At 42.1% G+C, this 24,029-nt stretch overlaps 1 protein-coding gene across 3 annotated transcripts; it reads right to left on the bottom strand.

Annotated features, from left to right (window-relative positions):
- Window positions 1-1,987: 1,987 nt before the first annotated feature.
- On the bottom strand, window positions 1,988-8,168 carry LOC146702257 (uncharacterized). 3 transcript variants are annotated; one of them, XM_085468965.1, is made up of 3 exons: window positions 7,938-8,168; window positions 7,465-7,650; window positions 1,988-5,027 (listed from the first exon to the last, which is right to left on the bottom strand). In XM_085468965.1, the coding sequence occupies exon 3, from the start codon at window positions 4,990-4,992 to the stop codon at window positions 3,412-3,414; it is 1,581 nt and encodes a 526-aa protein (XP_085325091.1). In that variant the 5' UTR covers window positions 4,993-5,027; window positions 7,465-7,650; window positions 7,938-8,168; the 3' UTR covers window positions 1,988-3,411. The 3 variants fall into 3 exon arrangements, with proteins under 3 accessions (XP_085325091.1, XP_085325092.1, XP_085325093.1); XM_085468966.1 differs by having other exon boundaries at window positions 7,876-7,938; XM_085468967.1 differs by lacking the exons at window positions 7,465-7,650; window positions 7,938-8,168 and adding an exon at window positions 5,101-6,667.
- Between the last annotated feature and the right edge of the window lie 15,861 nt (window positions 8,169-24,029).

The raw sequence follows: 24,029 nt of genomic DNA, 5'->3' as shown, positions 1-24,029 counted from the left end.
GAAATATGGTATCTAACCAGATTCTTACTCTGGATGGCATTACCTTGGCCTCCAGTAACACTGTGAGGAACCTTGGAGTCATTTTTGACCAGGACATGTCCTTCAACGCACATATTAAACAAACATGTAAGACTGCGTTCTTCCATTTGCGCAACATCTCTAAAATGAGAAATATCCTGTCTCAGAGTGATGCTGAAAAACTAGTTCATGCTTTTATTACTTCCAGGCTGGACGACTGTAATTCATTATTATCAGGAAGTCCTAAAAACTCACTGAAAAGCCTTCAGCTAATCCAAAATGCTGCAGCAAGAGTCCTGACAGGGACTAGAAAGAGAGAGCAGATTTCTTCTGTATTGTCTTCCCTTCATTAGCTTCCTGTTAAATCCAGAATTGAATTCAAAATCCTGCTCCTCACTTACAAGGTCTTAAATAATCAGGCCCCATCTTATCTTAATGACCTTGTAGTACCATATCACCCTATTAGAGCACTTCGCTCTCACTCTGCAGGCCTACTTGTTGTTCCTAGAGTATTTAAAAGTAGAATGAGAGGCAGAGCCTTCAGTTTTCAGGCCCCTCTTCTGTGGAACCAGCTTCCAGTTTGGATTCAGGAGACAGACACTATCTCTACTTTTAAGATTAGGCTTCAAACTTTCCTTTTTGCTAAAGCATATAGTTAGGGCTGGACCAGGTGACCCTGAATCCTCCCTTAGTTATGCTGCAATAGATGTAGGCTGCCGGGGATTCCCATGATGCATTGAGTTTTTCCTTTCCAGTCACCTTTCTCACTCACTATGTGTTAACAGACCTCTCTGCATTGAATCATATCTGTTATTAACCTCTGTCTCTCTTCCACAGCATGTCTTTATCCTGTCTTCATTCTCTCACCCCAACCGGTCGCAGCAGATGGCCCCGCCCCTCCCTGAGCCTTGTTCTGCCGGAGGTTTCTTCCTGTTAAAAGGGAGTTTTTCCTTCCCACTGTCGCCAAAGTGCTTGCTCATAGGGGGTCATATGATTGTTGGGCGATCGTGGCGTTCGCCTTGTAATCGGAAGGTTGCCGGTTCGAGCCCCGGCTTGGACAGTCTCGGTCGTTGTGTCCTTGGGCAAGACACTTCACCCGTTGCCTACTGGTGGTGGTCAGAGGGCCCGGTGGCGCCAGTGTCCGGCAGCCTCGCCTCTGTCAGTGCGCCCCAGGGTGGCTGTGGCTACAATGTAGCTTGCCATCACCAGTGTGTGAATGGGTGGATGACTGGATATGTAAAGCGCTTTGGGGTCCTTAGGGACTAGTAAAGCGCTATATAAATACAGGCCATTTACCATTCTCTGTATCTATGAAGCACCTTGAGGCGACTTTTGTTGTGATTTGGCGCTATATAAATAAAATTGAATTGAAATTATATTGGTTTCACTGGTAAAAATAAATAATTGAAATGGGTATATATTTGTTTTTTGTTAAGTTGCCTAATAATTATGCACAGTAATAGTCACCTGCACACACAGATATCCCCCTAAAATAGCTAAAACTAAAAACTACTTCCAAAAACATTCAGCTTTGATATTAATGAGTTTTTTGGGTTCATTGAGAACATGGTTGTTGTTCAATAATAAAATTATTCCTCAAAAATACAACTTGCCTAATAATTCTGCACTCCCTGTATTAATGATTAACAGCCCATTGTTCATTAGTATGCAAACATACTCTTTATAAGATTGGAGAAACCTGCAGTCAGCTGAGACTGAAGAAGTCTCTGGGATGAGTTACGAAACGTTTGTCCCACTGAAAACGCTACGTCCAGATGAACAGAATCAACTTCTGGGATTTCCTTACCTGGATGATTGAGCATGCATCAAGATATTACCCACAATTACTTAGGTACACGGGAACAAAGGGACAGCAAGTCAGTTTCTTACAGAGGAAGAAAAAAAAATTTATACTGCAATTAATTTTAAGCAGTGTGTAATTATTCAGAAAAAACCCCGGAAAGATACATCACATCTTTCTACATTTTATTTTTCATAGGATTCAGTTAATCTTTTACATACTGTCTAGATAAAATGACTACAATTTATGACTTACAATAAAAATATTTTTACTGCAACATAAAAAAAATGTAGGTTTGTCTCTTCATGGAGCAAAACACACTCACATCCTGTAAGAAAACACAGACCACTGAAAACTTTACACATGGGTAAGAAAATATTTAATTTTCCACATACTGCCTGTTTAAAAATGACACAAATTTATCAATTTACCTTTTTTTTTTACTGTAACATTATAAATTGCAGGAGGGGTTGTGTCTTTGTGGAGCAAAACAGACTCACACAATATTGTACGGCAATAGAGCCCATTTAAAACACATTTCATGTGAGTTACAACAGAAGTGGCGCAGCACTGACACTGATAATTACCTCACGATGAACAGCCAAATAAACAGTAACAGGTCTGACAGTTTGATCCAGAAGGTGAACTCTTCTGACATTTTGCTTTTCTTGTGATCAGATGATGGGAGTAATGTTTGCTCTGCATGCTGTTTGTGGACACAGCCAGTGAAGTTTAACTTGCTAAACTTGGAACAAGTTGAATTGTGAAGCCTGATCTCAAGCTTTTTAAGTTTGACGCAGCATCCAGAAGAACTTTTGTTCAAACCCCCGTTTCTCCCACTGTGTTCAAATGAACCCTGTCAGGGTAATGTCTAGGGCTGCCACGATTAGTCGACTAGTCACGATTACGCCGACAACTAATTTAATAGTCGACGCGTCGTTTGAAGCTTTGCAAGATCCCAAAAGACGCAGGAATAAGTAGTAGGATTTAAGAGTGTAATAACGGACTGAAACAGAAGATGGCAGCACTGCATGAAGAAGGATGACAGCTGCCATTAAACCCCGAAGAAGAAGAAGCTGTGTCCCAGAATTCATAGCACAGCTCAGTTTCCAACAATGGCGGCAGCTAGTCAGTTTTATTCTTATCATTCTTTCTGGGTCACAAAATAAACGTTTAACATATTTTCAGGCGAGAATGTAGCTGTGTAAACTTCAAATATCTGCTCACTTTATCAAGACACCACATTTTTTCAAAAGCTCGATAGCGAACCGGTGAGAACACCGGACTCCCGGCAAATCGTTTTTCAAACCCACCGGCGTCTCTCGCTACTCAGGTTAAACATGATATATAAGTCACTTAGATAACTTAAAAATGTTACTGTTCGGGGTTTTTTTGTATTTTATTTGTTCCTGAGTAAATCGGTTTGGCGGAGATTAAAGTTATAGTTTTTACACAGCTGAATAAACGTCAAGCAGACAGCTGATTATCAGAAGTGTGAGATGCTCGAGAATTTACTCCGGTGTCCTGTTACATTTTAGATAGCAAGGAGTTTATTAAACTTCACCGAAACAATCTGCACATTTCATTAAAATTTAATAAACTATCACCTTGTCAGAGGAGGACACTTTGTGGGTTTTCTGATGCCTCAATAGATTTGTTTTATGGATGAAAGACTTTCCACACTGACCACATACAAATGATTTAACTCCAGAGTGGGTGAGCTGATGTGATTTTAAGCCAGTCATGTAAGTAAAAGCCTTTCCACACTGACCACATACAAATTGTTTAGCACCAGAGTGGATGAGCTGATGTGATTTTAAGCCAGTCATGTGAGTAAAAGCCTTTCCACAGTCACCACATACAAATTGTTTAGTACCAGAGTGGGTGAGCTGATGTGATTTCAAGGCAGCAATGTGTGTAAAAGACTCTCCACACTGCTCACAGCTGAAAGGTTTATCTCCACTGTGGATGAGCTGATGTGATTTTAAGCCAGTCATGTAAGTAAAAGCCTTTCCACAGTCACCACATACAAATTGTTTAGTACCAGAGTGGATGAGCTGATGTGATTTTAAGCCATTCATGTGAGTAAAAGCCTTTCCACAGTCACCACATACAAATTGTTTAGTACCAGAGTGGGTGAGCTGATGTGATTTCAAGGCAGCAATGTGAGTAAAAGACTGTTCACATTGCTCACAGTTGAAAGGTTTATCTCCACTGTGGATGAGCTGATGTCTTTTTAAGTTACCAACGTAAGCAAAAGCCTTTCCACACTGATCACAGCTGAGAGGTTTATCTCCACTGTGGATAAGCTGATGTGTTTTTAAATTGCCCATCTGAGTAAAAGACTTTCCACACAGATCACAACTGAATGGTTTATCTCCACTGTGGATGAGCTGATGTGTTTTTAATCTACCAATCTCAGTAAAAGCCTTTCCACACTGATCACAGGTGAAAGGTTTAACTTCACTGTGGACGCCCTGATGTCTCTCTAAGTGATCTCTATAATGAAAAGACTTTCCACACTGATCACAGACAAATGATTTACCTCCAACATGGATCTTATAATGTCTCTTTAAGTGACCTTTGTGAGTAAAAGACTTCCCACACTGATCACAGCATAAAGCTTTAAATGCAGTGTGGAGGCGCTGATGTACTTTTAAGCTGCATCTCTGAGTAAAGGTGTTTCCACACTGATCACAGCTGAATGGTTTAACTTCACTGTGGACGAGCTGATGTGCTTTTAAGCGGTTACTCTGAATAAAAGACTTTCCGCACTCACCACAGCTGAATGGTTTCACACTGCTGTGGATCAGCTTATGTATCTTTAAATGATATTTCTGAATAAAAGACTTTCCACACTGATCACAGCTGAATGGTTTCACATCGGTGTGGATCAGCTGATGTCTTTTTAAGTTGTTACTGTGAGTAAAAGACATCCCACACAGATCACAGTTGAAAGCTTTAAATTTCGTGTGGACGAGCTGATGTGATTTTAAGTTGCATCTCTGAGTAAAGGTCTTTCCACACTGATCACAGCTCAAGCTTCTCTCCTCCCTGTTGGCGCGCTTGCGTCTTCTGGGCTGCTTCATAGCAGGAAAAGTCTTTTCCACAGGGATCGCCGCTGGCTCATCTTTACTTGCTGGTGCTGGATGTTTTTGGTTGATGTCATCCATGTGCTCAGGTTTTGGCCTGCTTTCACTTCTTTCTCCTGTAATGACAAAGAACCCAAACAGTGACATCAGGTCTATACCTTCAGCTCATCCACAAGTGCCCCCTCTTACCTCACAAAGATAAACAGTTTCACCATCTGCCAAACGTCTCAGGTGCCTGGGGACGCTATGCTGTGGTAAACATTTGAAGTGAGTGTAGAATGTTTAGCTGATTTAGAGTTTAGAAATGTGTTATCATAGAATGTAGAACTATTGTAGAGACACTGCCCTTAAAGTAATAAAGGCCTCACTGTGTTGTGAACTTAGGAGTAGATTGTAGAAGGCTTCTCCCCCACTGAGTGGAAATTCCCCAGAGGATGTTTTAGGGTGGGGGTTTCAACATTGTAACTGGATAACTGTGGTCTGGAAGTGAGAGGGGTTTTATGACCTCTAGGGAGTTACCTACACCCACAGTGTTTTAACTGTCACGCACACACATCCACACGCACACTCACTTGAAGGAAATTTCCGTCCCCGGTTTCCTCCAAGGCGTGAGCGATAAGCAGAGTTTTGTCCTTTCCTTATAAGACTCCTAATTATTCAAAGTAACACTCTGGTATGCCGTTCAGCTGGGTTAGTTACGATATCGGGAGCAGTTAGGAGAACAAAGTGATACAGAGACTGTTCAGATTGCTTTCCCAGAATCAACTCAAAGGTTTATTTGGTACACAGCAGTTTATATAGAGAAAAAAAGGTTCGTGTGTCAGCTTTCCCAGTTCAAACCGGTACAGACTAAATAAGGAAACGTCTTCCTGCCTTCTGAGCAAAGTATCCCTTGTGTAGTTTATCAGTTCAGCTACAATTTATGATCATCCCAGCAAAATACACTCCTAGACATAGAATACAGAGTTCTTTCATTAGTGAATTCTGAAACAAACCACCTGGCCTTTAACAAGCCTTTTCCAGGAGATAAAGAAAAAGGGAGGATGGGAGTAAGGAAGTGGTCTCGTCTCTGTGGTGTTTTCGACCTTGGGGTACCAGCCTGTGAGTCTTACACATCAATTCTTGGGTCACAGAGAAAGAGAAAAACAACTAGTAAATGGGCCTTATTGAGTAGCAGTTTCTCTGCACAACATCACCACAAAACATTATCCTGTAAATGCTACCATGGTATCAAAATATCACAACATCACTCGTGTGCACACAGTCACACACGAGCACTCATATAGGCACGCGGGAACGCGCACATGTAGGCATTCATGTGCTCGTGCACATAGACACAGACACAGAGTTTGCAGCACACCGTAGGGGGTTTTATGACAGCCTCTATAAAGCTGGCTGTAACTAACAAAGGGGTGAAGATTTTTGCAGAGGGACATCGGCCTCGTCTTCCCTTCTAGAAGTGCATGCTTAAATGAAGATGAATAAAGATTTTGTGAAAATGACTACTGAGTCCGGAGCCATCTCTGGATGCTCGAGGAATAAAAAGAACCGGGGTAAAACTGATTTCACAACATGAGCTCATTTTGGGGATAAAAGTAGTAAAAGTTCAACTTGTGAATAAAATTTTGGCTTGTGTGAGTTTTTTAGTTTTTACTTTGTTCAAATTTGAAGAACATCACACTTACAATGTGCAGTTCAGGTTGTATGTGTGAGAGCTGTACAACCAAATCCACACTGGCTCAGATTTGCCTCTGATTAACCACGAGGGTGTCACAGTTATCAAAGTCTGCAGACACTGTCAGCTGCAATCAACACCTTTTATTCTAATGCACAGGTGAGTTATAATGCATCTCCACTAGAAGATGGTCCCCTGTTATCTACTTTTTCACAGGCAAGCGTGGGTGAGAGTCTACAGCTTTCCACCCCCCAAGGACACGTAGTCTAATGCCTTTATTTTTCATGACCATGTCCACTTAATACTGCACTATATGGTTATATGGCATTTTAGTTAATATACAGCATAGAATTGAGGCACTTCAAATATTTTCATCTCAACACCTCCTCCCTGGAGATAAGGAGTCTCACTATCTGCCTAATGTCTCATGGTGCCTGGGAGTGTCAGTCCAACTCACTCACAATACCCATCTGTGTGTGGAATAACATATTTGATGTTTTCCTATATGTAGAACAAAGTCGCACAAAATGTACTATAGATATTACTAAAGTGATATTGTCAAAACATATGATCAACACATAAAATAAAGAAATGTCCATCACAAGAGTTAGCAGCTTACACAAGAACAGAAAGAATATGAAAGAGAAGTGGAAAAGGAAAACAGAGGATTATTAACGAGGTCATGATCACTCCACAGACATCACCTTCATATGAAGGGAAACAGAGAGTGTAACTCAAATGATAAAACATTAAGTTCCTGAGGCAGACAAACAGAGAGGCTAAACAGAAGGCAGAAATCAAACCAAAATGAGCTAAGAGAGAGAGACCCTGTAGAAAATGATGAAGTTAAGCAACCAGTGTAGTTATAACTGACTTACTCTGGATCTCCTCTCAGACTCAGGAGGGGGCGAGCGGGCCGGCTTTGTAGTTGGAGTCGGACCAGCAGAGACAATGGGCTCACTGACCTCCACTCCCCAAGTCAGTCACCACGAGGACAAGTTCTTTGTTTAGAGATGATTTAATCCAAGCTCACCAACAACATCACTCAGCTGTCCTCGTCAGAACTAATGAAATAAAAGCAGTAACATTTAGAAACGTCAGTTTACTAAACATAAAAATATTGCTCTTTTAGCCTCGCTCACATGTTCTGTAAAGATTAAATGACTTAAATCATCACGTGGTTTACAAAAACACATTGTTAATCTCAGCAAATAAGTGCGCATCCAGAAATAACTGTTTTATCTCGTTTGACATGGAAACTTAAAATTACAAAGAGACACTGAACGCACCTTCCTACCAGCTGTAACCTAACAGGAGAACGTACGTTCGTCTTCGCAGCTGCAATACATACCTCACAAAAAGCCGTTCATCAATTAGATTTAACACGACGCTTCTCCACAATACTTTGATGCGGGTTCTTCAAAAAGTGCCCTTTTTTAAAACGGCGGAAAGACACAGCAAAGAGCACAGTACGCACACTCCTCCTTCCTCTTCGTCTGCTGCCCTGCTTCTTCTTCTTCTTCTTCAGTTTTATTGGCGGTTTGCAAACAATAAAATGGTGCGTTACCGCCACCAACTGGTATGGAGTGTCGACCCTCAAGCCCTACCCAAATGTTTACTCTTTTAAGCTACTGATGTGAGCAAAAGACTGTCCACACTGATCACAGCTGAATGGTTTCACACTGGTGTGGATCAGCTGATGTGATTTCAAGCTACCAATCTGTGGCTGCGCTGATGTCTTTTTAACCTATCAATCCGAGTAAAAGACTTTCCACACTGATCACAGTTGAAAGCTTTAAATCCAGTGTGGGCGAGCTGATGTCTCTTTAAATGACCTTTCAGAGTAAAGGTCTTCCCACACTGATCACAGCTCAAGCTTCTCTCCTCCCCGTTGGCGCGCTTGCGTCTTCTGGGCTGCTTCATAGCAGGAAAAGTCTTTTCCACAGGGATCGCTGCTGGCTCATCTTTACTTGCTGGTGCTGGATGTTTTTGGTTGATGTCATCCATGTGCTGAGGTTTGGGCCTGCTTTCACTTCTTTCTCCTGTAATGACAAAGAACCCAAACAGTGACATCAGGTCTATACCTTCAGCTCATCCACAAGTGCCCCCTCTTACCTCACAAAGCTGGTCCATGAAAATATTGTCAGGCATAAACCGGTCCGTGGTGCAAAAAAGGTTGGGGACCGCTGGTCTACAGCTTTCTACCCCCCAAGGACACGTAGTCTAATGTCTTTATTTTTCAGGGCCATGTCCACTTAATACTACACTATTCGGTTATATGGCATTTTAGTTCATATACAGCATAGAATTGAGGCACTTCAAATATTTTCATCTCAACACCTCCTCCCTGGAGATAAGGAGGAGTCTCACTATCTGCCTAATGTCTCATGGTGCCTGGGAGTGTCAGTCCAACTCACTCACAATACCCATCTGTGTGTGGAATAACCTGTGAAATACATATTTGATGTTTTCCTATGTGTAAAACAAAACCACACAAAATGTACTATAGATATTACTAAAGTCATATTGTCAAAACATATGATCAACACATAAAATAAAGAAATGTCCATCACAAGAGTTAGCAGCTTACACAAGAAAAGACGTCAGAAAGAATATGAAAGAAGAAAAGTGGATTTTTAATGAGGTCATGCTGAGCCTCTTGTCGCGATTGTTTTATGTTGGGCTGAGAACAAACAACCAATACTCAGATCAGGTCCAGTACACAACAATTATGTATTAAGCACATATGTGGGAGACGTGCACGATACCACCCTCAGTGTAATCCGGGAGATCTTAAAGAGGAAGCACAAGCACTTCTTTATTTAAAGGGTTGTACACGCCCCCTTGAACTTTCCCACATTTTGTCACATTACAGCCACAAACATGAATCCATTTTATTTTTATTCCACGTGAAAGACGAACATAAGGTGGTGTACACGTAAGAAGTGTAATGAAAATCAAACATGATTTCACACATTTTTTTACAAATAAATAACTGAAAAGTGGGGAGTGCGTAATTATTCAGCCCCCTGAGTCAATACGTTGTAATGATAATAATGGATTGCATTTATATAGCGCTTTTCAAGGCACCCGAAGCGCTTTACAATTCCACTATTCATTCACTTTCACATTCACACACTGGTGGAGGCAAGCAGGTTGCAGCCACAGCTGCCCTGGGGCAGACTGACAGAAGCGAGGCTGCTATACCGCGCCATCGGCCCCTCTGGCCGGTAGGGTAAAGTGTCTTGCCCAAGGACACGACGACCAGGACAGAGAGATCGAACCGGTGACCTTCTGGTTACAGATGCGCTTCCCAACCGCTGAGCCATGGTCACCCCACCTTTGTAGAACCACCTTTTTCTGCAATTACAGCTGCCAGTCTTTTAGGGTATGTCTCTACCAGCTTTGCACATCTAGAGACTGAAATTTTTCCCCATTCTTCTTTGCAAAACAGCTCCAGCTCAGTCAGATTACATAAGATTTGTGAACAGCAGTTTTCAGATCTTGCCACAGATTCTCGATTCGATTTAGACACCAGACAGGTCAGAGATAAAATTATTGAAAATTTAAAGCAGGCTTAGGCTACAAAAAGATTTCCCAGGCCTTGAACATCCCACGGAGCACTGTTGAAGCGAACAGTGGGGCTGAATAAATACGGACGTCCCACTTTTCAGTTATTTATTTACAAGCAAAACACTGAGTATAAGCCATCTAATTTATCTTGTAATTTAGCAAGGTTCAATTTATCCTCTTCAATTAGTGTCAATTTGAGAGATTGATTTTTCTTCCTCTAATCTTTTCGATTTCACATTAAGGCTGCCAACCTTCCTTAAATATTTGTCAATTTCAAATTTTAATAATTCCCAGTTATTTGCAAACTTTAATTTTTCTCGAGCTATAGATCAATAGTTTGAGATCAGTTCTTTAAGATCCTTTCCCGTGGCATCAGAGAGGCTAAGAGACAGTACTCCAGGAAAATATCCCATCACTTCAAAGACAGCAGAGACTTACGGAGCCTGTGGCGGGGCATTCAGACCATCACAGATTACAAGCCCCCACCACAGACTTGTGACAGTACTATCCCCCTGCTGAACGAGCTGAACACTTTCTTTGCTCACTTTGAATTCCGAAACAGCACCACTGCACAGAAGACCCCACCCCCTCCTGGTGACCAGGTGATGACTCTGTCCCCGGACAGCGTGAGGAGATCCCTCAGCAGGATCAATGCACGTAAAGCTCCGGGTCCTGACAACATTCCTGGTCGTGCACTGAGAGACTGTGCAGTGGAACTCACTGATGTCTTCACAGACATCTTCAACATATCACTCATCCAGGCTGTCGTCCCCACATGTTTTAAAGCCACCACAATCATTCCGGTTCCAAAAAAGTCATCTCCCTCCTGCTTTAATGACTACCGTCCTGTTGCACTTACTCCCATCCTGATGAAGTGCTTCGAACGACTAGTCATGCAGCACATCAAGACTGTCCTGCCCCCCTCCCTGGACCCCTTCCAGTTTGCGTATCGGCCCAATCGCTCAACCGATGATGCCATCTCCACTGTACTCCACTCAGCACTCACACACCTGGACAAAAAAGATTCATATGTTCGAATGCTGTTCATAGACTTCAGTTCAGCATTCAACACTATAATCCCCCAACAGCTCACTCAAAAACTGGTCCAGCTGGGGCTCAACACCTCACTGTGCAACTGGCTGTTGGATTTCCTCACCGGAAGACCTCAAGCAGTACGGGTCGGCAGTAATACATCCAGCACCATCATTTTAAACACGGGGGCCCCGCAGGGATGTGTGCTGAGCCCCCTCCTCTTCACTCTGCTGACCCATGACTGCACTCCATCATACAGCTCCAACCTCTTCATCAAGTTTGCGGACGACACAACGGTGGTGGGTCTCATTAGCAACAGGGATGAGACCGACTACAGAAGTGAGGTGAGACGCCTGGCCACGTGGTGTGCTGACAACAATCTCTCTCTGAATGTGGAGAAGACGAAGGAGATTGTTGTGGACTTCAGGAGAATGTACACCCAACATGCTCCTCTGACCATTGACGGAGCGTCTGTGGAGAGAGTGAGCAGCACCAAGTTCTTGGGTGTGCACATCACAGAGGATCTCTCCTGGACGTACAACACCACAGCACTGGCCAAGAAATCACAGCAGCGTCTCTTCTTTCTCCGCAAACTAAGAAGAGCAGGAGCTCCAGCCCCCATCATGTACACTTTCTACAGAGGCACCATCGAGAGCATCCTGTCGAGCTGCATCACTGTGTGGTTTGGAGCCTGCAATGCGTCCTGCCATAGAACCCTCCAACGCATAGTGAGAGCTGCAGAGAGGATCATTGGTGTCTCTCTCCCCTCCCTCCAGGACATTTACAGCACCCGTCTCACTAAAAAAGCCCTTTGCATAGCGGCTGATCCCACGCACCCAATGCAAAGCTTCTTCAAGCTGCTGCCGTCAGGGAGGAGACTGCGGAGTCTCCAGGCCAGGACCAGCAGGCTGAAGGACAGCTTCATCCATCAGGCTGTCAGGAAGCTAAACTCCCTCCCGATTCTGCCCCCCTCTCCCCTCTTCTCCACCACGGTCTCACTGAACTCTGTCACACACACACACACACTCACTCTCTGACGCACTCACTGGCCTGCTCCAGTCACTTTGTGGAGCATTGGACTGCTTAAGCATTGGACCTCATAAGACTTTGTTGTTACACTATCTCTTACCGTACACTACTAAATCCCCATTTGCACTATTTGCCTATTTTGCACCACTATGCCTTCTTACTTGAATATTGTATATTGTATATTGCATAGCTTTTTTTTGTTATACGTAAAATTGTATTGTATTTATTTAAATTTTTACTCTTTAATTATTTTATTTGCATTTTTCTAATCACTAGGGTTTGAGAGTAACGCAATTTCTATTCTGTGTATGTCCTGTACATGTGGCAGAATTGACAAATAAAGTTGACTTGACTTGACTTTTTCACATCATCTTTCTCTAAAAAAGAGCTGTTGAGTTTCCAATGTGTAGATTTAACAACAGAAGATTTAGGGGAAGTTAAATTTATTTTAATACGGCTTTATGATCTGTTGCTGGCGAAGGCCACCTACATCTATGCTATCGCTATCAAAACTTTCCAAAACTAACCAAAAGGTTGCACTAAGTAAACGTTTTGGAATGAGGATATTTGAATCTCCAAATGTCTATGAGTTTAAGGCGTACTATAACAGCTTTCAATGTAGTAGTAATTCTTTTTTTTTAACACTTGTAGTTTTCCAATTATCATACATAGCATTCCTATTATTTTACAGAAAACCACAAAACAACAATCCCACAGATCATAAAGACAGATAATACCAAGACGGGAAAAGGGAAACAAAAAACAAAACAAACAAACAAACAAAAAAACAAACAAAAAGCACAGCAACAACAGCAAAAAAAAGAAAAAGAAAGGGGGGAGGGGGGTGCACCTCTCTATTGTTTTTACAGGACTGTTCTAGGGCAAACAAAAACACTGAAGATTCCAGTTCCAGACCGGATAAATTGTTGACGTATGTTAACAGAGGGTTCCACGTTGTGTGGAATTTGCCGATGGATCCGTCCAGAGTACATCTGATTTTTTCCAGTTTGACATTTTGCATAACATCCGTTATCCAGCGGTGGTGTGATGGAGCAGTAGTAGACTTCCATTTAAATAAAATCAGGCGTCTCGCTAATAATGACAAAAACGCAATGACCCTCTGTAAATGGGCAGGGGGAACAGAAGTCACAATACCAGAGAAACAACCAAAAATTGTCACCAAGGGGGAGGCGAGATGTTATAGGCATAGGCTTTAGAGATGACTTCAAAAAATGATGACCAGAAAGGAGCAATTTTCGGACAGGACCAAAACATATGAAGGGAAGTAGCTGGAGTCTGTTTGCATCTATCACACGATGGGTCTATGTCTATGTTCGGAAATATTTTTGCTAGTTTAACTTTTGAAAAATGTAACCTGTGTAACACTTTGAATTGTATTAGGGAGTGTCTTGAACATATAGAAGACGAATGGACCCTGGTAAGAGCCATATCTCACTCTTTGTCAGACAGCTGGGCACTGTCGTGGAAAATTTAACAATAACCTGCAACACACCCAGCGAGCTTGATTTGAAGTGGGTTTAATAAACACATTGCGATGTGGAGAGAGCATCCCAGTGAAACACCGGGACCATCTCCGGATTGTGGCCACCGCCCACACAGACAATGAACATTCCACAACCTCACATGTTGGCCCCTCTCACAGGGGGCTATACCTCCTCCCTCACAGAGAGAATTATGACCTTGTTTTCTGCTTAGCCTTCACCTAAGAATTTACATCCCTGATAAGCAGAAGGAGTCTCACTATCTGTTTAATGTCTCCCATTACATTGGCCTCACTGTGTTAACTTTCCACATGCATGTAAACTAGTGACAGGAGTGCTCTTACTATGGTAAAGTGAGAAAGTGATATTACATAACTAATGTGAGATGATTAAATGTGTGATTAATACATGAGAAAAGAAATCTGCCACCACAGCACCCAAATCATTCTCCCACTGTTCTCGAATGTATGAAATAGACAGGTTATATGTCTTAGTTACATCAAGCGGCTCTCTCATAAGAACCCGTTGTTAAGATAAGGAAGTTTTTAGGTGTGTGATATATTTCCCACTTTATCATTAAATCTCCCAATTTATTAACTGTTTCTGTAAAAGACCCTCTTCCCCAGTGTTATTAGGGATTGAGGCACACATGCCTCACCAAACATCACACACTCCTTTGTGCCATTTGCTTTGCCCTGTCCAGATGTTTGCCATCAGGGACAGTGAATGTCCGAACCTGTAGGCAAATGAATAGCACAAACATATAGTAACACTGTTAGGTGTGGCTGTGTGCAGACAGGAATAGGACCCAAGGTGCAGACTCCGGAGACAGAACTTAAACCAAAACAGCTTTAATGCTGAACTCAAACATAACATAACATAACTGGGGAAAAAGGTCAAAAATAAACTAACACCGGCGGATTGACAAAACACACAGCAAAATAAACGGTAGATCGCAACACGGACACAGAGAAACACTGGGCTTAAATACACAGAGGGAGCAATCAGGGAATGGGTAACAGGAGGGAAACACAGCTGGGGCAAATCAGGCCTAACGAGACAAGAGGAAGCAAAACCAGACACATTAACATCAGACATGGACTTTCAAAGTAAAACAGGAAACACATAACACAGACTGAACAAAGACACAGACTCATATGCAGGCACTACAAAGGGAACAGAGACGTGGGAACAGGGCAGACACAAACACTGACTGAACACGGGGATATAGGAACTTAAGATACACATAGACGCGAACTAGACAAGGGGATGCAGGTGATAGGGGAGACAGAGCAACTAAAGACGACAGAGACATAAGCCATAAGACGGAACTCAAAGAAACCAAAAACTAGAAATTATAAAATAATATCAAAAACTCAAAAACCCTGGGTCGACGACCCAGGCATCCTAACAAACACTGATGTTAGTGCTTCTCGAGTTTTAAAGTAAAACCCAAAAGTAGCCATGAGTTTCCACACAGCCAACACTTCTGAGCTACATTTTGCAACAGAATTATAGATCTTTCCTCTCTGTCTATGCAGCGTACTGTACTCTTTACTATTGTAAGGCCATCAGCCCGTTTAAAAGGTGTGAACCCTCTCCAAGGCATTTGCAATTATCTTTACTGTGCCCACATCAGTGATTGGGGAAACCAAAACAACCACAACTCTGGAAGAACGACTTCCTTCTTTAGGTGCTTCCAGCATGTTTGAGGCCGATCAAAATCCCTCAATGAAATGGGATAAACCAAAAATCCAATCTTTACGGTGTCAAATGTGTAAAAATTGAGTACACATGTCAAAAGAACTCACGACTGTTACTATTGTTAAAATCTCCCAATTCTTTCGATCTTTGGGCTGAAGGATGGACAATACTCGGTGTACAAATGCTCAGTCAACAATCTTTTATTACATACAATTGAACACTTTACGAGCATAAACCATCCGGATGGGGAGACATGCATGAAGAGGGTCACAGCAAATCTCAAACTGGTGGAGGGTTACTCAAACTCTTATAGCCTCTAGTGGCCCCCACCTAGTCGTAAAAACCTAAACATTCACATTCTTTCTAACTCCTAGCGAGCCTGACTTATGGCCTTGGCTCCCTATTTTGTCTGCCTTCAACAACGGTGGGGGTGTAGTCTCCCGTGGAATGTGCTCTCTGTCTCCTCCACTATCAGAAAAAGCAAGGACCTGACTCTCTGAAAACCGCGTTTCTTATAACTCAGCAGTATAATGCATCATAAACAATATCATTCATTCACACTGAATCAGCAGTCTAACGTAATACAAATCAGTTTAATAACTGTAATAGTTATCACCTTCTTCTAATTCAGGAGAATACTACAAACTAAAACTACATAATGATTTCACAATCTTTAATTAGGGGTATAACATGGCATAAGATCATATTATAATCCCACACTATGTTTACTCAGACAATGAGGGCCTAATGCACTTACGCATCAGGAACTGACATGCTAGATAATCAGTCTACCTACCCTACAAAATCTACACAAGTTGCTGTAAAACATGCATGCTATAATTACTCCAATCACTTTTACTCATGCTCAGGACTCTAACAGAGTTTGTGATGTTCGGAGAATCATGTAAATGCATATCATTTATAAAATGATTATTAACGTCACAACAACGACCTCCGTAACTTGAAAACACACTAAGCTTTCCAGGGAAAGTGATTGGCTGTTTTAAGCAGATGTGATCTGCATTCATTCGCTGATCCCTCTTGGGTGCCACAGAGTCTCACTCTGCAGTCGCTGAGTTGGAGCTCAGCACGCTCTTGTTGGAGGAGGGGGCTCTTTTCAGCCCTCACCCTCTCGTTCCAACGCAGCTTTATGGTTATTGCTGTGGTTCTGGAATCTTCTCATGATGACTAGTAGGGCCCCAAACCCCATGACCTTTGACCTTAACCACTGCCTGGGCTGTCAGCTCTGTTATGAATGGTCCCTGTTCTTGCTGGGTCTCTGAAGACTTCTGATCAGCACGCAGACTCAGTCAGGAGATTCCACCCTTGGGATGATTTCTTCCAGCAATACTCTGGCTGCTGCACCTGTATCTCTTCACTAGGAGGAAAAACTTCTAACCATTTAGAAAACACGTCAACCATCATCATAATAATAATAATAATGAATTGCATTTATATAGCACTTTTCGAGACCCTCAAAGCGCTTTACAATTCCACTATTCATTCACTCTCACATTCACACACTGGTGGAGGCAGCTACAGTCATGGGCAGACTGACAGAAGCGAGGCTTCAAACCACATTTTCCTTTCAGTTCAGTGAAGTTTACTTATAGATCATCAAAACCTTATCTGAACATGGACTTAACCCCCCTGTAGAGGTTTAATACCTGTACATGAACGGTTAATCCCACAAATCACAGTAAAAAGCCATGGACAAAAACACCATGAAAAAACTCATGGAAAACATAGAAAACATTGTTTAAACCTAGAATCCCTCCGTTTGACACGTGGTCTCTCCCATGAGTCAACTCATCAGAACTAGGAGAATAACAAAAAGGAAAAGGTTAGTTACACAAATTCTCAGACAACATCAGGGCTCCTCCTCCGGAGTAATTTTGCTTCAGCCCTGTTAAAGACTAAAATCAGCATTAATGTCATGTCAAGTGGGTCTAACTCTTGGCTCTGCCTGGAGCCTGCATCCACACCACAATTACCTAGAAACCAAAATTGGTGAGTAAATACAAACTTCACACTTACGAACAACTGTAGGTTATGAGAGTAATAAGGCATCCAACACAGACAAAAGTGTGTCATATGCAGTTTATTTCCCCAAATCATTAAAACACTACTGTTACCATAATTTGCTCAAACCATGGATCATCCCATGTGTTTAATTAAGTTACTGGTTACAGTAGTTTTATCTTAAGTAATGTCACTCACTTGTTTTCACACTTTGAGCTCAACACCTTAAAATGAATAACGATATGATAATGAGTAATCACTGCACAATCTGCTTCATTTCACTCATGTCTGCCTGCGTGACGCCAGAACCCTTAGAGAGGGAAAAAAAACATTAGCCAGTGGTGTTTCCTCGCAGGTCGGGCCTGGATCAACAGATTCCAGAGGTGTTGCTGTAAATCATGTGGTCAACCCTCCTTGTCTGTGAAAGGAGTGATACCGATTTTAACACAGTATGTGTTTCACATTGAATACACATTTTTCTCCTGTAGCATTTAACATTTTCCAACAATACAGTGTGTTACTGTAACCAACAAGCAGCCAGGAAAACACCGTTTTCTCCACACAAAATCAGTAACACAGAAAAGTAGCAGCTTAAGGGTTAAGTCTGTAAGGCCCACACACACTCATGTGAACCTACAGTCTCCCCTCCTCTGGTCTCTGTCATCCTCCTGCTCCTGCAAAAACAAGCAAACAAAAGCACATACATCCACCCTTTTTCACTGTTTGGGTGGGTTAGGCATTAGCAGTGACTAATGCTAAAATAGTTAACGTCTTCACAATTTCAAGTCAGTCACACTTAGTCCACATCATCAGTCCAGCCACAGTCCAATCACATGCATTCATCCAGTCACATGCAATCGTACCAATCATTGCTGATAGTAGAAAACCGCGCATGAATTTAAATATCCACTGACAGCAATATTTCATCATTCCAAAAATAAAAACTATTCTTATTGCTTTTGAAATGGATTGAATCGCTACAATCCTTTTAAAACAGAGGACTTACTATCTAATATGGTCAGCGTCCTATGTAGGTGAATTTTCTCAGAATCCCATTGTAATCTAGAGAAGCTCACCTTATATTTGCTCTCAATTAAAGTATTTTATAACACTTTTACTCCTGATCTTGCAGGCCTGCTTTTACATCATCAACACACAAAATATCACCCCCAGAGGGATGATACCTGGCAGGTTTTTTCCCCCTAAGTGCACCGTTACAAACAAAACATATTAGGCCTTGTTCAGGACATGTCTAAATATATATAAAAAATAAACCTGTGTTTCTCTTACAAAAAGAAAACAACCCTAACCTATCTGGCAAAATCAGCCTGGTACTAAAACAAACAAACAAACAAAAAAACCAAATCTACCAGAAATCACAGGAAAGGTTTTGCTTTCTGGTGACACAACATGCTGTAGGGATTAAAATCTGCCATGCAGTGCTGCAGTCACTGCTTCTGTTCATGTTCCCCACATCATATTTACGCCTTTAGACGAAGAAGAACACCCACTAGAATACCCAAACTGAGTTTCTAGGAACCTGCACCCAATAATTGCAGCAGTAAGGAAGCGAGGCTTTCCCTGTTGGTCCGCTTGAAAATCCTCCCAAATCAAAACAGCTCACCATTGCAGATCCTTTTCAGTGCCTCTCTTGGTTCTTTTAAAAATTCCTGCATGTGTGAGTCGCTGAAGCACAGTTCGCAGTTCCCCCATGTACTTGAGGAACACGAGACTTTTTCAGATAAATAAAGGCAAATATTGCAAACTACACAAAAGGCAGCCGCTAAAGCGTTTAAGTTTCAAAATAGGACAAACAAAACAGACTAAATTGTCAATTCCACTTAGAAACAAAATATTAATTCTATAAATAAATCTTAGTTTGTTTTACAGAAGAACAGACAAAATTGACTAACTTTTTTCAATATCAAATAAACTGAGAACTAAAAGGAAATTCTCAATCTCTCCTTGTTGTATAGATTAGCTTTTCAAACAGTTTTAACAGTTACTTTAGTCTGACAAAAGCCGAATGACGAATTAGTGATTCTCTGTGCAACTTAATTTGGATTGGCTGTTCTTTTTTTTTTAAGAGTCCAAGAGAGATGAGGCCTATCGCAATAGTTTAATTTTTCTATTGAGAAAAAGTTATTTCGCAATACATTTAGTTATTGTTCTATCGCCCAGCTCTAATGCTTATCCTACAAAATCTGTCTCTCGCTCTCCCTCTGTCTGTCTTTCACTCACTCACACAGACACACACCACCACTGTCAACTTTGCTAAATTACTAATGAAAAACATTGACCAGGCAGCTGTGATTGAGCAGCAATGTCCATCCAACTCTTTTCATGGTTGTTGTAGTCGTGATAATTTTGTGAGGCCACATTGAAAAGCCTCGGATATGGAAGCGTAGAGCTGCCACCCAGGCAAAACAAAAGTGAAAAGTATATTGTTCTAACAATATACCTTTCACGTTTTTTAACAATATAATATCACATTATTACAATATACAGAATTATCACATTCGTACAATATAAATATTATATAGACTACATCGCAACTCCAGTCACGCTTCCATCACAGTCTTTCTCGTCTTTTCCCAGAGTAACAGCCAAACAGGACGATCTATTGGCTAGCACTGCTTCGCCTTGCACGCGTTCTTATTTTAAACTTAATCTGGAATTCATTGCAAACTGTTTGTGCGGGATATGAATGACAAGATTTTGTTTTTCTACAAGAGTTAGTAAAAAACATCTCCAGTGTGATCAAATCTTCTTGCCAAACATCCGCAGCTTTGCAGTGTATACAGCACTATAATGAAGAGACCTGATTCTTTTGAAAACCATACATCTTTCCACAGGTCTCAACTTCATCAGACATCACCTAGACACAAAGCTGGATGATGCCAGCGCAAACAGCAGCCTAACCGACTAAGATGATAGATCCATGGGGTCAGGAAAGCCAGATGCAGGGCTGGAGCGGTACCTTTCATGTCCATTCACTGGAGGTGTGGATCTATTGCATGGCGTTCCTCACATCAAGAAGCTGTCAATCAAAGGCAATACAGCTCTTCCTGCATCTGGAGCTTGTGAAGGACTTCTCAGTCATGCAGGACTCCTGTTCACTGCTAAACAGTCACAGCTTCACAGAAAGAACCTTGAGAGCAAACTGCTGCTGAAGCTTAACCATCACCTCACTGAGTGAAGAAATGGCACATTTTTGCTAAATATGCAGAAATAGATGCACACCCATACAATTTATGGTAAACTGAGCTGGCTTGTATGTACATGAGGAAGATGTCTCGTTCTGTTTTCTCTGAGGTTGCTGTGCCATTTGGAGCAAAAATGAATATAAAGTTTACAGCATATCTTGTCACTGGAAATTGTTTGCACTGTTTATATATTTATATTATTTACTGTAGGTATTGGTGAAAAAAGCTTGTTTGAAAAATGTTGTGAAAATCTGGAAATTAGAATTGTTGTGCTTTATTTTGTTGATCTTTTTACATATATTCCTTTTGGAAATACTAAAATTTGTATATTTATTAATTTTTGTTTGTCTGATAGCATTTATAAAATAAATCGGACATTTCAAACAGTTACTCGCTACTTGAGTAGTCTTTTCACCAAGTACTTTACTCTTACTCGAGTAACTTTTTTGAAGACTACTTTTCACTTTTACTTGAGTAATAATATTTCAAAGTCATGCTACTCTTACTTGAGTACAATTTTTGGATACTCGACCCACCTCTGTAACCGGGGCATGATCAGAAATGACAATTGGATCATATTTACAGTCTGTAATAGCACTCAGTAAGTAGGGGCCAACCAGAAAAAAAATCTATCCTAGAAAATGACTTATGCACATTAGAGTAAAATGAATACTCCCTTCTAGTGGGATACTTAAATCTCCAAGGGTCTACAAGTTTATGTGGCTCTACGAACGACTGAATTGTTTGCACAGATTTAGATGGTCTTGTTAGGATGCCTGGGTCGTTGACCCAGGGTTTTTGAGTTTATTATTTATTATTTCTAGTCTTTGGTTTCTTTGAGTTCTGTCTTATGGTTTATGTCTCTGTCTTCTCTAGTTGCTCTGTCTCCCCTGTCTGCTATATCCCCGTGTCCAGTCAGTGTCTGTGTCTGCCCTGGTCCCACGTCTCTGTTCCCTCTGTTGTAGTGCTTGCATGTGAGTCTGTGTCTTTTGTTCAGTCTGTGTTATGGGTTTCCTGTTTTACTTTGAAAGTCCATGTCTGATGTTACTGTGTCTGGTTTTGCTTCCCCTTGTCTCGTTAGGCCTGATTTGCCCCAGCTGTGCTTCCCTCCTGTTACCCATTCCCTGATTGCTCCCTCTGTGTATTTGAGCCCTGTGTTTGTGTCTGTGTTGCGATCTACCGTTTACCTAGCTGTGTGTTCTGTCAGTCCTCTGGTGTAAGTTTATTTTGATTTTTTCCAGTTATGTTATATTTGAGTTTAACATTAAAGCTGTTTTGAGTTCACATCTGTCTTCGGAGTCTGCACCTTGGGTCCTTTTCCTGCCTGCACACAGCCGTCACATAACAGGTCTTAGTAAAGATTGGGAAGAGCGATCCCAAACAGAATCCATTACCAGGTTGTAATCCCCAGACATAACCAGATGATAACTATCCAGATTGGGAATGGAGCTTAGCATTAGCGCTCAGCCTGAGCTGGAGGTTTAAGGGTCGAGGGTCTGCGAGCCAGAGGGGTCTGCTCAGCCAGAGCTGGAGGTTTGAGCTCCGGGGGTCTGCGTGCCGGATGGGCTGCTTAGCCCAGGCTAGAGGTTTAAGGGCCGAGGGTCTGTGCGCCAGAGAGCGCCATTCAGCCCAATCTGGGGGTTTGAGCTACATGGGTCTGCACACTAGAGGTGCCCGCTCAACCTGAGGTGGAAGTTTGAGCGCAGAGGATCTGCGCACCGGATGGTCCCGCTCTGCCTGAGTCGGAGGTTTGAGCACCGGGGGTCTGCGAGCTGTCCATACCTACCACACCTGCACACCCGCTTCCTCATCCAGCACCGACTGCACCGCTGCTTCCGAGTCCAGCAGCGAAACACCAGCCATCAGCCAAGACCAATAATCATTGGCCACTTTCCAGGCCAACAGCTAAGGAGCTGTTGAGAGCCACCGGAGCCGTTATGTTATCAGTGCCACAGGACCCAGGGCAGGCCGGTTGATCTGTAACACCACTGTCACTGGACCCGGGGCAGGCTGCCTGAGCCGCAATGCTGCTGCCACTGGTCTCATCGCAGGCCGCCTAGACTGTTTTGGTGCCACTGAACCCGTGGGAGGCTGCCTAAACGGTCTTGCCGGATTTGCCACCAACCAAGTTGGCCACAAGAACTTGGCTTGTTGGACTGTGTGCCGCTGCTGCTGGAGGTGCAGCCGGGTTTTTTAATTGTTTGGACTAAGGCTCTGATATTGTTTTGAGTCCTTCGTCATGGAAAACCACCACCCCCCCCCCCAGCAGGCACCTTCAGGCCTGCTGGGGGGGTTCATTCATTATGCAAATGTACTCTTTATAAGATTGGAGAAACCTGCAGTCAGCTGAGACTGAAGAAGTCTCTGGGATGAGTGACGAAACGTTTGTCCCACTGAAAACGCTACGTCCAGATGAACAGAATCAACTTCTGGGATTTCCTTACCTGGATGATTGAGCATGCATCAAGATATTACCCACAATTACTTAGGTACACGGGAACAAAGGGACAGCAAGTCAGTTTTATCATAAATGACACATTTATGACTTACAATAAAAATATTTTTATTGCAACATAAAAAAAAATGTAGGTTTGTCTCTTCATGGAGCAAAACACACTCACATCCTGTAAGAAAACACAGACCACTGAAAACTTTACACATGGGTAAGAAAATATTTAGTTTTCCACATACTGCCCGTTTAAAAATGACACAAATTTATCAATTTACCTTTTTTTTACTGTAACATTAAAAATTGCAGGAGGGGTTGTGTCTTTGTGGAGCAAAACAGACTCACACAATATTGTAAGACAATAGAGCCCATTTAAAACACATTTCATGTGAGTTACAATAGAAGTGGCGCAGCACTGACACTGATAATTACCTCACGATGAATAGCCAAATAAACCAGGGGTCCCCAATCCCAGTCCACGAGGGCCGGTGTCCCTGCAGGGTTTAGAGGTGTCCTTGATCCGTCATAGATGATTTAAAAAATGTTAAATTATCCCCTTCAACATGTCTTGACGTTGTCCAGAGGCCTGGTAATGAAGTAATCATGTGATTCAGGTGTGTTGACCCAGAGTGAGATCTAAAACCTGCAGGGACACCGGCCCTCGTGGACTGGGATTGGGGACTCCTGAAATAAACCGTAACAGGTCTGACAGTTTGACCCAGAAGGTGAACTCTTCTGACAATTTGTTTTTCTTGTGATCAGATGATGGGAGTAATTTTTTCTCTGTATGCTGTTTGTGGACACAGCCAGTGAAGTTTAACTTGCTAAACTTGGAACAAGTTGAATTGTGAAGCCTGATCTCAAGCTTTTTAAGTTTGACGCAGCATCCAGAAGAACTTTTGTTCAAACCCCTGTTTCTCCCACTG

This window comes from Copadichromis virginalis, linkage group LG9 (genome assembly GCF_057382275.1).
Source record: "Copadichromis virginalis isolate Kocher_CV1m ecotype Utaka linkage group LG9, C_Virginalis_male_GT1.1, whole genome shotgun sequence".
NCBI lineage: Eukaryota > Metazoa > Chordata > Actinopteri > Cichliformes > Cichlidae > Copadichromis > Copadichromis virginalis.
This window is presented reverse-complemented; position numbering and strand designations above follow the sequence as displayed.

Excerpts from the sequence above, each read along its gene's own strand:
- LOC146702257 (XM_085468965.1), bottom strand. The coding sequence starts at position 4,992 with ATGGATGACATCAACCAAAAACATCCAGCACCAGCAAGTAAAGATGAG.